The 15,631-nt window shown below is 40.1% G+C and overlaps 1 protein-coding gene across 6 annotated transcripts in view; it reads left to right on the top strand.

Annotated features, from left to right (window-relative positions):
* SVEP1 (sushi, von Willebrand factor type A, EGF and pentraxin domain containing 1) overlaps positions 1–15,631 on the top strand; it is a 118,520-nt gene that overhangs the window by 39,571 nt on the left and 63,318 nt on the right. For 5 of the 6 annotated variants that reach the window (XM_072921665.1, XM_072921666.1, XM_030257747.4 and 2 more), the window contains exons 4-9: positions 103–261; positions 505–684; positions 5,576–5,755; positions 11,107–11,304; positions 13,630–13,748; positions 14,981–15,110. In XM_072921665.1, coding sequence (XP_072777766.1) covers positions 103–261; positions 505–684; positions 5,576–5,755; positions 11,107–11,304; positions 13,630–13,748; positions 14,981–15,110 — 966 coding nt within the window. Of the gene's footprint in view, positions 1–102; positions 262–504; positions 685–5,575; positions 5,756–7,113; positions 7,166–11,106; positions 11,305–13,629; positions 13,749–14,980; positions 15,111–15,631 lie in introns of those variants that run through there. The other variant, XM_072921669.1, reaches the window with a different exon arrangement.

Raw genomic sequence — 15,631 nt, 5'->3', positions numbered from 1 at the left:
TATAAATGAATAATGTAGAAAGAGTAAAGCAATACATCTGAAAAAATATGCTAGGTGAAAGGTGAATGTCCTGAATTCCTTTCTGTTTTCTTTTGCTGAAAGCTTGTCCACCAGGAACGTACAAGCCTGAAGGTTCACCAGGTGGAATCAGCACTTGCATCTCATGTCCTGATGAGAATCATACTTCTCCACCAGGAAGTACCTCCCTTGAGGATTGCACATGCCGGGAGGGATATCGTGCTGTAGGACAAACCTGTGAAGGTAAATGTTTCCATCCAGGAACAGAATACCCCTGGAATGCACAATGCAGTTCTGGGACAATTTTTTATGTGGTTTTGCACTTTGAGGGACATGTCAAATTGCATGCAAGATTTTCTCTGTCATTACAAACCAGCAAAAATGCCAAGGTGCAAACTGAGTTAGAAATTCTAAAGATTGTTTTCCTTCAGTGGCCTATTGCACTTCAGCTAGTAACCACTTTGTTGTGGTTGTCTAATTATTTAGTTGTTCACTGTCCTGAACTGAAGCCCCCTGAAAATGGTCACTTTGTCCAGAATGTCTGCAACAATTACTTTAATGCTGCTTGTGGAATCCGATGCAAAACAGGATTTGATCTCGTTGGAAGCAGCATCCGGCTTTGTCAACCAAATGGGCAGTGGTCTGGATCAGAGGCTACTTGCAGAGGTATGTGTTTGAAAAGTTTTTTTCTGTTGTTCATTCTTAGCAGTGGTTTTCTTTACTCATTACATGGTCGGGTGTGCAGATCTGATCCTGCTAACCCTGTGTGAAAGAAAGTTCAAAAGGCTGGCCACCCCAACCACTCTGTTTCCTTAGTTTCTAAAATGGAAGGAGGACTTACCAGATGGACAGTCTCTTGCAAGTGAATATACAAAGTCCGTCCTTGAACCTCTCTTCGCCTCTGTCTATCTAATTTCTGTGAATTTTTGTATCTATACCGTATAAATCAAGTGAATCTCCCAAGTATTTAAATATGTAACAAGGCTTTGCCACCTGACTGTTTTAGATCCTCCACCACATTCTCAGCATAGAGGTGGGTTGGTGTTGAGAGACATTAGCCATGGAAGAATTCCATTTTGCTTCCTTACAATGTCTTCTTACTGAAAATAGGAAAGCCTGGGACTTGAGCAGGGTCTTCAGAAGAATTTGGAGTGGAATTTCAGTAGGAAATGACTGACAATACCCTAGAAGTTCACTATGAAAGAATGTCGCCAGAAATAAGGTGTGAAACAGAGGAGACACAAGAAAGAGCATCCTGAAAAAGGTTATTTCTGGATTTTCTGATAGGAACAGTGTTTTGCTTTGCTACAACAAAACTTCCTGCGGTTGGGTTTTTGATACATTCAGAATGAAAACTGCAATCCCATGCCTGTATATCTGCCTGGTATGTATTCCAAGGAGAATATAAAATAAAAATTAAAAAAAAACAGGTAGAAGCCCTCATCTCCTCAACAGCCACAAGATGTAGTTCAGCAAGTTTAATTTGACTTGAATGCCCTTGACATTAGTGTGCTGGACTAGAAGCTAGTAAATAAAAAGCCATCAGCTTATTCTGTAACTCTTGTCCTGGTCTTGTGTTCAGGGAAGAAGGCAGGACTGATCTTTGGAGAAATTAGCACTTTATGACAGTACAGCAAACACTAAGCCCTGAAAGAATCAGCAACTTATGGTTCTGAAAGGAGGAGTCTGAGCTAGAGATCAGTCTCTCAGGACATTCTTTGTATATAGTTTATTTCAGTTTAGATTTATAGGAACTTTTTTCAAATAATCCCAGAAATCTTAGGTTTTGTTTTTAGCTTCCAGTGACAAGAGGAGAAGGTTTCAATTGAAAATAAATTGCTGACAAGTACTGTGAGGGTATCTTGAGTAGCAGGGCTTGGAACTGTGGACTTCCCAACAGTCATAACTGCATGCTGCTTCAGGCAGACTGGGACACTGGGAAAGAGCACCCTCTGTTAAAGCTTCTGTCACACAGGCACCTTTTGTGCGGAAAATCTGGGAAAAGCTGCAGTCAGCCACAAAGAAAGGATCCTTTATTTTCCCTTTCATGGAGAAGTGAAAGATTATAGTACTTGAAAATCTTGCTGAAGCATTTAAAGGAATTCGCCTATTTGGTGTGGGATCTTTCTTTAGCAGGGAATTTGGAAAGTGAGAGAAAAGTCTGCATTGAGATACTGTCTTGATATTGAGCTAATATCCTTTGAAGCATTGGAAGGATATTTTTTTACCTTTGCTGTTGTCCATCATTCTGAAGACTCCCAATTAAAAAAAAATCCCACTGTTACAGATGCTGGATCTGCTAGTCTTGATTCACTCAGACTATGAAAGGGAGCAAGATCAAAGGCATGGTTTATAGCTGTTTTGTTAATCCCAAGAATATTTTATCACATAAATGAGGAAGAGGAAAGAGAAGGAAAATCCCTTTCCACTGCTTTGGATTTTGACATTAAATACTCCTCAGTTCTTTTGCTAGCTAAAATCTGCTGTGCTGTTAGAAAGTGGTTAATGCAGTCTTATGTCATGTAATTAACAGTGACCCAGGGGAAAAAAAACTGCAAACCCAATATTTAATCCAGAAAAAAAATTATTAGGAGAACCCCCAGAGCAAGCCAAATATACTGTTATTGTTGTTGCTGTTTCCACTGGCTTTTTGGAAAGATTTCTTGGTCATGGAAAATGTGTTACTGATAAGAGGATGGGCTGGTGTTTATTGCTTGGAACCATGACCAAGGTAACATGGGCTCAGGTCCAGGTTTCTGCCAGACCCATGCTGAGACACTGAATAAGCATGAACACTGAAACACTTGAGGAGGCAAGAGCACTACAGCGGTGTAGTCCTTCCAGAAAAAATGGCTAGACAGCAGGCAGTGAAGACTGCCTTCCCTGTAGACACATTAACAGTTACAAGAGCTTCTTCAGTGCTCTCAATTCATTCAGGCTTCCTAAGTAGTAGAGTTTGGTAGAAATTGCTTCTTTTTCCTGCAGATTGTGTATTTCTACATCTGTAGAAAACTTTAAAGAGCAAGCCTACTTTCATGTGGATAAAAACTTGAGATTCAGCTGTAAATATGTTTTTCTTAGTCCCTCTACTAGAATTAAGATATAGCATATTATAAAGCTGCTCTGAAGCTCAGAGTGCCTCACAAAATGAGCATTTCAAGACCATTTTTAAATACACTTCATAAAGAATACCTGTGTATATGCAAGCACAAGAGTAGTAATACCTTCAGAGAGTAAACGTGAGACAGTAGTAGCATAAAGATATATTAGGTACATCTGGATTGTTAATTTTCCTTCTTTCTTATCCCATATACATAGGTTTTACTTATTTTTTTTTCCTTTAAGTGCCACCACAGCTATTTTTTTTTAAATACATTATTTAACATGTGTTGTTTTTAGCTTTCAGAGGCTGTATAGTTAGTGGTAATTATGGAGCTGCTTGCATCTGAAGCAGCATTCAACCTACATGCCCATTAATTAGTTTGAGGTGTCTAGTGGTATCCACTTGTGTGCAGAGTAAACAATTACTGGAGAAAGGAGAGGTTGCCAAGTTGTTTCCCTTTGAGTGCATTTGTAGAGGAGATCGAGTTTTGCCTCCTACCTAACAGGGGCAAGATTAGGTTAATTGGTAAAATCAGCTTCCCAAGTCACTGCAGAGAAGCAGCTCTCTGAAACTACCCATCACCAGATGATGCCTTCTTGCCAACAAGGTAAACAGAAGCTGTGAAAAACATTGAAGTGAGAAAAGAGGTCCTCTTGTGAAAAAGGGATGAGCGTCTGGGAGAGCTAGACCTGTTTAGCCTGGAGAAGACTGAGAGGGGATCCTGTCAATGTATATAAATATCTGAAGAGGATGGAGCCTGGCTCTTCTTGGAGGTGCCAAGCAATAGAACAAGAGGCAGTGGGCAGAAACTGATGCACAAGTTCCACCTGATTATAAGGAAGAACTTCTTTGCAGTGAGAGTGACTTGAGGGCTGCAATAGGCTGCCTAGAGAGGCTGTGGAGTCTCCCTCAGTAGAGATACTCAAAGTTGTCTGGACACAATCCTGCACAATGTGCTTTAGGATGAGCAATATAGAACAGACAGGTTGGACTAGAAATGCTCCAGTGGCCCCTTTGAGCCGTAGCTATTCTGTGATTCTGTAAGTTTAGGGAACTGCAGTCTTGGTTGTATTTTTGAGCAATCACACCATTTGCCCTTATTTTATCCCTCTTTTGAACATACTGAACAGTATCTGCCAACTTCAGCTGTGATCAGTTTTAAATCAGAGTTTTCTGCTCATTTTGGAAAGCCAGCAGCTTTCCAACGTGTATTATTGGTGTATCATCATCATCACATACTCATGTCCAGGCAGCAGGTGAGTATAGCTTAGCTACTTGAGGGACCCAAAGGCCAGGTAGTGCGTTTGTAGTTCAGAGTTTTGTCTGGAGGGGATCAAGGACACAAATGCTGGAGCATTACATCCTAGCTGAAAAGGAATTGCACTGAAAAAGCAGTACAAAGGAAAGAGGTCCTACTATAAAATTTTGGGTTATGACACTGAAAAAAAGAACATAAACCCAGGTCATACCATTGTTGTTTTTCTTACTACAATCATCCATCTCTTCTGGGATCAGTCTTAATTGCTGAGTAGCTTTGTGCTAGATTGCAGCATCAGGATTCAGTAGTAAAACTGTAAGACAATCTGATGGTCACTCTTCACTTCCCTGTTTCCCTTTCTGCGTACACATCCTGCACCGGACTGCATTCTCCTCGCAGTTACGCTGCTTTCAGTGTTTGCAAGGCATTACAGGAAAAAATCCTCTGTGCTGAGCAGCAGCCAGGACTGTCTCCATGCCTGAGACCTGAAAGAGTCTCTTTTTTATCAGTAACAACCTGATTTGTTCCTTTTCATCTCTCATGGAAGGGGTATACAAGCCATATAAACAGCTTGTATTCCTTTCTCCTCTCTGTCTCCTCCAGCATGTTGAGCATCTTCTCTTCTGATGTTCTGTGGCTTACCTGTGTCTATATTCTGTGAATACAGTCTAGAGTGCCTGAGAAAATCCCTGAGTACTGGGACAATGTCATCTAACTGTTCATAAGCTCTTAGCCTGTTCCCTTGTGTGTACTCAGCCCATATCAGCCTGCCAGTTCAAAATCCCCCCAAAATTCTCAGATGTTGTTGGAGGCTAGAAACTCCCAAGAACACACACTTTTTCACAGGATTCCATTTGCCAGCAGCTGTCCTGTTTTGAAGGCTGATAGACTTTACCACCTCAGGCTGCACACTGTGTACCAGCTGCACAGTTAGTTTGCTAGTTTGAACATATGTCACTACTTAGGTGAGCTTGGAAGTGTGCCCAACCTCACACATTCTGTGTAGGAGTGTTTCACAAAGAGGAAGGTATCAAGCCTTTGAAAAAATCTACACTGTACTAGACCTATTTTCTCAATTCATACAAACCACTGTAACTAATGTACAAGACAGTATGTTCTACCTCTGAAAAACTGGGCAAAGCAGTGTAACTCCAGTGATAATGCTGAGAGTGAGCTGGTGCTTTTCTCCTTTGCAGTGCGAACATGTCCCAGACTTTGGTCTCCTCAAAATGGACACATTAATTGTTCAACAGCTGATATTTCCTACAAGACAGTATGTTTTGTGACCTGCAATGAGGGCTATGAAATTGAAGGAAACAGCAAACTCACCTGCCAGGGAACCTCTCAGTGGGATTCAAAGGAGCCAAAGTGTGTGGGTAGGTACCTGATCTAACTCTGTCTGTGTTGTCACAGGTGAGAAATTGTTCATATTTTAATAACTAACTAAAGCTAAGAAATGAATGAGAATTTGTCAATGGATGTTTTATACACATCTTAGAAGGTGGAGAAGAGCAAAGGAATTTGTAAATAGAGACAGTGGACAGGTTATCATTTAAATGCAACATTGACTGCTGATTACTGAAAGGCTGCTGTATCTCATTATTGTCAGACACTGTCACACAAGAAACATAGAAGCAGTAGGTCTAGGGATTAAATACGAGCAACCAGAAGTTTGAGTTACCATCATAAAGCTAAAGTTGGTCTGCAAGCAAGGAATAACTTATGTTAGCCAGGCCCTGTGAATGCCAACTAAAGGTGCAGCAGTTGTCACTTTTGCTGGATTCACAGAAAGGAAATAAGAGTTTGCACAAGTTAGAAACTAAACACCTCTGAGCCAGGATTCAGAGGTCATGCCAGCTGTGCAGGGATAGGTAGGTATGCATTGCTGATCCAAAAATAAAGGACTGTATATTTCAGAATTATCTGTTTAGGACTAGTGGCAGGTATTGAATTAACTTTGGAAAGGAAGATAATGAAATACAGTTGAAACACTTCCAAACATAAATTGAAGCAGTGAAAGAAAAAAAGCAGAAGTCTAAAGTCCACCAATACAGAAGTTGATCCAGTGCTGACTAAAGTCAGGGTGAAGTATATGTCACCTGTATCTAGTAAATGCAGTGCCAGTAGGGTGACTTCACTTGAACCTCTGGCTATTTCATTACTGTTTTATTGCAGTCTTTAAAATGTGGACTTTGTGTGAGACAAATGTAAATTTCTAACTGTAAGTACATTCTCTGAAATTACAAAAATAATCCACAAGAAATAATTTAGCAAGACAGTTTGCTAAGAGATCCTAATCTTTCTTGTGTTAAAATCAGTGGGAAAACTTCAATTAACTTCAAAAGGAAGGGACCCTGAAATCCACTTGAGATATTATAATTAGAAGATTAACCATATTAATCAGTTGAATTCATCCTTCCTAGCTTAGCATTTTGATTAATAAAATCTAGCTCTACTCGCTATCAAAAGATTTCTTCACACCATGCAATATTGCTTCTGTTCCTGGATTACCCATGGCAATATTTTATTTTTTGCTGAGTCTGAAAAATTTAGTGAGAAAGTTACCTGTGATTGTCAGAAAGGAAAGAGTGTTAGCTAGGAAGCATCTCTGCTGCTTTATGTGACTGGTACTAGAACAAGCTTGCTGAAACTCTGGTTCAATAGATACATGTGTGGAGTTTTGTTCAGGGAGAGGTGTAAATCAGAACACTGATATTGTATCCTCCTCTTGAAGGTTGAAGCTACCCTTTGTACCCACTTTCTGAATGATCTTCATTGTCATGGAGGTACTGTCTGTTAATTCTTAGTCCAAATAGCTCCTAACTATTATTTACAGTCTGCTATATAAAAGGTACTGGAAATACTGCTGCATTTAGGTATTTGCAATTGATAATTTATTAATATAATATGCTTCTGTTAGAAAACTGAAATGGACTTGTCTTCAGTCTGTTACCTTGAAACAGATTTCTTGGACCTCGTGGTATCCTTCTAGCTGGTTTTCTGAATGCTTTTGTGTTTGGTTGCTCATCAGTGCAAAATTTGCCGTATCTGCAAGTTGGCTTACTGAGACTGTACCACAACCATGTGTAACCATGACTGACACTGTGCCATAACATTTGCTGGATTGTTTACAGTCACTTCTGTGGGATCTATTGTCATGCATCTGTTTCCAAGAGACTGGAAAGTAATGCAAGTTTGGATATTACATATGTTTAAAATTTTTGTCTTTTTCTTTAAAGATATTGTTAACAATTAACTACTTCTGAGGAGGCTACATGTATTTTATAGGAGTCTGACAAGCAAGATATCTGTTAAAAAAGGGGAGCTTGGTCATTTGTCCAGTTTGACAAAAAACAAAACTAGGAAAGCTCCACAGTCATATTCTCGTGTTTCCTACCCATTGGCAAAAGTTTAATATCTATCACTGTAAAATAAATAAATTTTACAATATGCTTTTCTCCTTTCTTTGTTAAAGGTTTTGGTGAAGTAAAAATACAAATGACATTCAGGGTGTTGATGCCATCTAGCGTTGAAAGAATTACTAGTGCACTCTTCTGATTGCAGCTAGCCAGTTTCTTTTTTTCCTGAAGGAGTCTTGGCAAAGGGATTGAAGGAAGGAGGCATGATTTGCTTTGTAATCTTCTTATTTGTCAAGCTCCTTTTGATGTTAAGAATTATAATACAGTGTTGTGTATCATCACAGGTGCTTGCAGGTGAAAGCAGGTTCTTGTGTCTCCTTAGAAATACCCCTCTATTAATTCCCTATCAATATGACTAATGTTATGGAAATCCCTCTACCCTTAATGAATTCCAGACTTTTGGATCAGCTTGGTCAAATTCTGGAGTTGAGCACAGATAAAAAAATCTAAACACTATTACAGTTGCTTTTCCTGGTAAACCTGTCTTACTTAAAATAAATTCCCTTTTGCTAGATATACCAAATTTTATTCTGATTTTTGTCAGACATATCAGGATTGTGCTGTAGTTGGATTTTTCTATGATAGTCTCAAGCAAGAGACCCAGCTGGTTTTGCTTCCCAGAGAGCTGCAACTTTCTCTGCTTTTCATGCTCACATGTTTCATTTTCTCTACTTGATCCCAGAGTAATATACAGGTGAGCATTTTAATGCTTTTAGCTTCCCTCTACAAATATGGTTTTTAAAATTTTTGATCTTTTTGCTATTTGTCAGTTACCTTCATGTGATAAGCAACCAAAACTTAGAGATTGGGGTTTTTTTCCCTGATGGAGTTGTTTCACCTTGCAGAGCCAATAGTATCTGCCTGAACTATAAAAATGTGTTAGAAGTGTTGGTGACCTGTGCATCCTATTGGAATGAAGTGCAGTTGTTAATTGCTTGGGCTTTTAAGCATTCAGCATTGAGGGTTTAAATTTCAGGAAATACATAGAATGCTTAGAATCTTTTAAATTTTTTCATGCATAAAAACCAATTTTCAGTTATTTACTGTGTGTTTTGGGAAAGGAGAGGAGAGAAAAGGAATGTGAAGTATTTTGAATGTGAATCACTTTTGTTTCATTGATAAGAGATCAGTAGAACTTCTCTGTTGGAAAGGATGGATAAATATAATTGCCTGGCAAAAGATTTACAATAGTACAGCCAGAATGAAAACAATCCCTGTAGAGTTGTGTTTGCACTGTATATCCCCTCATGGTTTGTCCTTCTATATCCCCTCTTTGTATCTGTTTGGTTCATCCCAGCTTTCCCATCAGTACCTGTATGTCCATCAAACCCATCCCCCTGTCTCCTCCCCGGTGATGTGTCCATCACCTGGTGACCACTCCTCTTTGTCCAGACCCTTCTCCCAGGGTCACCAGGTACCTGGACCCTGGCTGGGACCCCTCCCTCACCCCCTCCTCAGTGGTCACTCTGAGGCCTTGCCCCCAGAGAGCCACTCCCATGTCCTTCTCCCTTTGGCTGCTCGGGTTTCCCCGCCCCCCCCTATATCTGGCTGCGCTGGGCAGGGGCACTCTCTCTTGCTCTGGATGCCCTTCGAGCTCAGATGTGGCCTGGGATTTCTCCAGGCCCTTATTAAACTTTGGAATGAATCCTGAGGGAGAGCGCCTCTTTACTTTGCTTGTGGGACTAGCTCGTCTTTGGACTCACGTGGGGCTTCTCCAGGCCCCCCGGGATTCAAGGAGAAGCCCTTCCCTCTGCCTGCCTCACCCCAACTGCCCAGCTGGCCGGGCTCCACAGGGAATCTGACCCGTGGATTTGAGGGGGAGATGCAGCAAATCCCCCCTACTGGCTGGACAATACCCTTACCTGCAGATAGGTCCAAAAGCCAAATGGACTGTTCCATCTCACCCCCCAGAATGTATGGTTCATCCCACACCTGTAACCCTCCCCTGAACCATCAGGTGTCTGTGACCCCATTGGCCCAGGTCCTGTTCCAGCCCACCTTGGAGCCCCCCTTGATAAGGGGTCTCCGAGGAGCCAGACGCTCTCTTGGAACTCCCTCTCTCTTGGATCTTCCACCCTCTCCTAGAGCACCCTCTCTTCCCTTTGTCTCTCCCCTCCCCCATCACCTCAGGCCTTGCCACGTGCTGCGTCTGGCAGCCCCAAGCAAGACCTTTCACCATCCCTAATAAAGCTTATATTCTAAGAGCAGCCTTCAGAGATCTCTCGTCTCCATTCATCACAGCCGTCCTGGAGCCCAGCCTTCCCTACACTTCTCCTCTGTGTAGCTGGGTTGGGTTAATTTTTTTATTCTCTTGGTGTAAAGACCTGTCTGACTTCTACACTGACAAGTTATAAAGAGTTACAAGTCTTCTCATTGGCTCTGAATAAGGAAGCATTTTTTCTTGTGTGTTTCCCTGTTATCTGTTGTAAGAAACAGTACTGAAAGCGTGCATACTGCATTCATGAGATACTTCTTTTTTGCCCCTTTGTTAATGTCGCCATATTTGAAGCAAAAATAACATTCCTAAAAACAACAGCTTAAGAATGAAACAAAGCTTTAGTGACCCTGTTTAAAAACATCATGGTTTTTTGCTTTGATGCAAAATGTCTTCAGGATTTGTTGTGAACCCTGTCAGTAGAATAGTTCAAAACTTCCTTTAAAACCTTTAAGCAACCATCAACCCTCCCTGATTTTACAGAGCTCAGCTGCTTCCTATGGTCACCCTGAGTATTTCCAGCTGTTTTGAACACAGACAAGACCAAGTCCAATTTAATTTTGTTTGGAATGCAGTAAGCAAAATCACGTGTCATTTCCCTAACCTATAAAGAGTTCATGTCAGAGTATCCTTCTTCTTCTCCCTTCTACTTATTTCAAGATAGAGTATAGAAGATGTAGAAAGCTACAGATACCTCTTCAATTCCGTCTCTCCTGCTATGGTCTAGTTTTCACAGAAGCAGGGAAATGCAGCTGCAAAACAACCATGAAAGATGAATTTGTAAGGAAAAGAAAAAGAAGGAATAAAAAGGCAAATCTATTGAGAGAGACAGAAAATTACCACATTTCAGTTTCAGTGAAGAGCATGAGCAAGAAAACAGAAGACCTGATAAACTGGCTGCTTTTTACTTCAGTCAGAACTGAAAGTCAAGTAGCAAAGTTTCATCAGGTTGTAATGTTTTGGTGCACTCATACCCTTACAGACTCTTGAAAAGATCATACATTTTGTATTCCCACTGACTTTATTTGCAGGTTTTTTGAATGTGTACTTTGCATATGTCAGTTATAAGTCACGTTCTACTGCTGTCTTGCAGAAAAGCGTTGTCCCATCCTCCAGAAACCAGCAGGTGTGACACTTGTCCCTCCCAGCTGTGGGCTGGAGCCTGCCATTTCTGGGACTGTGTGCCAGCTGAGCTGTCCCCAAGGATTCATCTTGTCTGGAGCTAGAGAAGAAATAAGGTGCATTTCATTTGGGAGATGGAGTGCAAACATCCAGGAGGCTCTGTGTAAAGGTAGAGACCAGCACAAAATCATGTCTGTGTATACATGAGTGCAGAATTGAAGGGAAGCACATAGCAAATAACTGAGTGAGGACAGGCTTGCAGTGGAGAAAGCACAACTTGAACATTGTGTAGGAAGTATTGTCTGTACCTTTACAGCTTGTCTCTCAGATCTACTTGTAGTTTGTAATAAAAATGTGGAGTTCAGATATCCCTTGAGTGTGATCGTGTAGTGCTCATCATCAAGTTCCTCTCCTGGGCTCCTTCTCTCATTTTTTAGGAAGCTGCCTGAGGTAAATTTGAAATATCAAAGTAGAGGTGAAAGTTCATAGCTTAAAGATACTCAAAGTGGAACCACACTTCTAATAAAATAATAATGGTAATACTATCATTACTGTTTTAGCACAAGTTTATATAAACTCTGTAGTCTGAGCAGAACTATAAAGGCTGTGTAAGACCTGGCTGATAGACAGACTATAGAGAAATGTTCCTTTTAGCTGTCTTTGAGCGGCTACAGCTGTTGACATGCCCCAAGCAACAATCCACAAGAGTTAAGGCCAAAATTCACTAATATCAAGTGTATTGGCTGACACAGAGTGTAAAGCTGGGCAGGAGAAGGTGACATGCATTTCAATATGGTCCTGCCATATTTACCCACCTCTTCTAGAAGTGCTAGCTTATTTATTCCCTTACACACAAGCATAACTGAACTGGAAAGGATTATAGTAGGATAAAAATGGGAGTTTCTCTGGGAATATGCTTTTCACCTCTTCATGAACTATTATGCTCCGAGAATTATTTCTTTCCCCCAAATTGGGGCCCTTGCCAGCCACTGGATGATGGAACAGTACAGAAAACAGTTACGCCAGTCGTCATGCCAGGTCACTACAGAAACTGAAGCTTTTTTTCCCTATGTATAGGCCAGGAAGATTTTGTCTCTCTCTTTAAACATACTGTTTCCCATTTTGTGATGTACCACATTGTTTTTCTGAATCTCTTGTGTAAACCTGGGCCAAACCACAGTTTTTAATATTTGATAGGATCCCAGCACACTGAAGTGTTTAGATCAAGATAAAACAGCATGGCTTGGGTTCAAGCTGTTAGATATTACCAGTGCATAAACCCCTAATGTAGGAGGCATTGGGAAACTCTGAAGCTTATTCTTTCTGAGTAAAAATGAACAGTTGTTAAGTAAAAATGAACAGTTGTATTTCAATTGCTTTCATTCTTGTTATTGCCTTTCTGTGTTTTGCTGCCAACATATTTGGCCAGTTCAAAAGAGCCATTTTCTTTCTGACTTATTTATTATTAGCTTTGTTAGAGAATTTCACTTTTAAGTGGAATTTGCCCCAGCCTGAAGGCTGTGGTCAAGGGAGTGTGAACTGTAAGTGGTAGTTATTTATAAGAGTGCATTTCTAATAAAATTTTCATTTGAATGAGTTCAAAGGAAGGCAAAATCACATGTATTTATTGCTTTGCATTCTTAGTTATGTAATTTAATTGCCCGAGTTATGTTTTTACTGGAACTATTTCATAATAAAAATATAAGTGAAATCAGTTCTGAGTTGTTTTAAAGCCTCTTGGGCATAGATGAGTTCAGAGCCAAATGTATCCTTGTCTTATGATTCTAGAGACCATTTATCAAGCACTACAGCTATAAAATAACGTGACTACAAATGTTTTGGGGGGCCTTGTGCCAGGAAACTGAAGACGTACTTCAAGTTTGTCAGGTGGTATTACCCATATTGTACCGCCAGTCCTCTGGAACCATCTGTCATTGTCACATGTCACAAGAAAACTCCATTTGTCCTACGTGATACCTTGTAACAGGAGTTTATTAAGAAAATGCTGCCTGAATTCTTGACATTGTTACTTTTAAGTCAGTTCCGCAGCATGCTTCAGAGAATTTGAGTCATTATTGTCCTGTTTATATATCTATATCATGTCACAACTACTTTCAGGTTTTTTTAGTCACTATCAGAAACAAGAGTTTTCATATGTGTCCTGTGTCTGGACAGGGAAAGGATGAAGAAGGAAGGGATGGGTAATAAAAGAAACAAATTTATTCTTATTTATTACTTGGGATTTGGTTCTGTGTAGAAACCAGAATATCATTGTGTTCAGTGATAAACAAAAATACAGCAAAAATCAGCCCTTTCCACAGGAGAATTTACTATTCATGTGTGAATCTCTAGGAAAGAATTACAAAGGGGTAGAGACAGGAAGTTTACAAAAATGCTTACATCTCTATTAAAAAGAACACCAAAAAAAAATTATTATAAGGTTTTACTTCTGTAATACCAACATATAAAACCAGATTGTCTTTTTCTGGTTTAGATATTGAAGCACCTCAGATTCACTGCCCAGACAATATTGAGACTGTGACTCTGGAACATCATAACTCTGCTAATATCAGCTGGCAGGTACCAACAGCTAAGGATAACTCTGGTGAAGAGGCAAGTCAAAATCTGTATCTATTTAACTGGAGGCAGTCTGTCTGATTTCAATTAATTTTATGATCCACTAGAATTCCTTTCTTCTGATAAGCAGAAGAAAAATCTCCTAGAAAATTTGGATCTTGAGAGTTCAGCATTTTCTGTCTTGATTAGAGTTATACAGTCACAGAACACTGCATGGAGAGTCAGTGCATAAAACCTCATATGGTTAATTTATGTGGTCAAAAGAAAGAATGTGTTCTTGTTTATAATATGAACACAGCTGCTTTAAAAATGAGCACTTAGAATGTGAAGAAGTTTAATAAACTTGTCTCAGGAGGAAGTAAACCAGTTCATTAATCTAAAGGGCTAACAAGTACACACTGTGATAAGTAAAAACTAATTACAGCTTCCTGGGTGAGAAAGAGAAATCTGATTTTCCTGTTCAGGGTTCAGAAATGTGGCCATTGTCTACTATGCATGTCAGGGTATCTGGAAATGGAGTTACCAGGAAAACTTGCTCCAGAGCTGTTTCATAAAGAGCAACATTCCCTACAGGCTCAGGCATGATCAAGTTATAGCAATTGAATGCTTCATCAGGAGCCAACAGAACAGTGACTCTGTGTGTACTTTTAATGCAGGAGTTTTTTGCACTAGGAAACTGAGCTATCCCAGTAAAAGAGATTTAAGTTCACACATTATTTTCTCTGACGTAGCTATAGTCAGGTACAACAACTCTGGTGACACAGGGTCATTCACTGAAGTGTAGAAGGCAGATGCCATACTGAAGCATCTGTGGGCTGTTGACTTGTACACGTACATAGATTAAAATTGGGCATGTAAGTACTTATGACCCACAACTGTCTGCTCCACTCCTCTCCCAGGTCTGCTGCCCTTGCAGCTGGAGAACTGTCAGCAGACAAAACAGGTTCTAAGCTGACATAATGTGCCTTCAGTCCCGTTTGACAAACAAGGGTTAGTATGGAATTTTCTTAAATGCACAGTGCTGTAATCTGCACCAGGTCAGGGTCAAGATCCTGACTAGGGGAATCTGTGTTACCATAAGGAAAGCAGACTTAAGGGACATATAGCACTCTGTTGCGAAGTCTGTTCTCATTACTTTAAGAGGCTATTTGCATTCAGATTGGACAGGCTTGACATTGAAGGATATATTCTGTCCACTTTTTGAAACATGAATATTATTATTAGTAACCAGCTTTGGCTTTTAAGTAACTAGTGTTTTCCTAAAACAGGTCTCAGTTCATGTTACCCCAGCTTTCATACCGCCATTTCTTCTCCCAATTGGAGAAGTTGACATTACTTACGCAGCAACTGATACGTCAGGCAATGAAGCAAGATGTACATTCAGTATCAAGGTTATTGGTAAGTGTTGGTAAAAATCACTGGGAAGGCTGTCTGTCATGGCTGGAGCCTTCTTATTTGTGCAGAAAGAGACTGTGAGTCACTGTGGCCTTTATGTGTGTGCAGTTGTAAGTCAAGGAATATTGTCATCTCCATAAAGGTTTTGCAGCTCCATAAAAGCTTTGCATATGTGCAGTCACTCTTTGCAATGTTCAGTTTGGGGTGTCTTTTATTCTGCTGTTCTTTCTAACTCTTAAGATTTCTTCTCACACTGGTTTAAGTGCATTAATGCATTAAATGCATTACTGCGTTGTCAGTCATTGCCTTCATCATAAATCTCTATTTAATTCTTGAAAGACTCCAACAAGTTTCCAAAGTTCACACATATTGCACTGATGCAAATCATTATTCAAGTGGTTTCAAGAATTCTCTTAGACAATTGTATAATTCAGGTGTCCTGCAGGTAGTCCAAGTTTTGCTCTGGAGAAGACAAATACTGCAGAAAGCATGAGTTCAGCAGAATAATTACTCTTATCCATTCA

The sequence above is a fragment of the Taeniopygia guttata genome, chromosome Z (genome assembly GCF_048771995.1).
Source record: "Taeniopygia guttata chromosome Z, bTaeGut7.mat, whole genome shotgun sequence".
Taxonomy (NCBI): domain Eukaryota; kingdom Metazoa; phylum Chordata; class Aves; order Passeriformes; family Estrildidae; genus Taeniopygia; species Taeniopygia guttata.
Note: the sequence above shows the minus strand (reverse complement) of the source record. Positions and strands in the feature narration are given on the sequence as shown.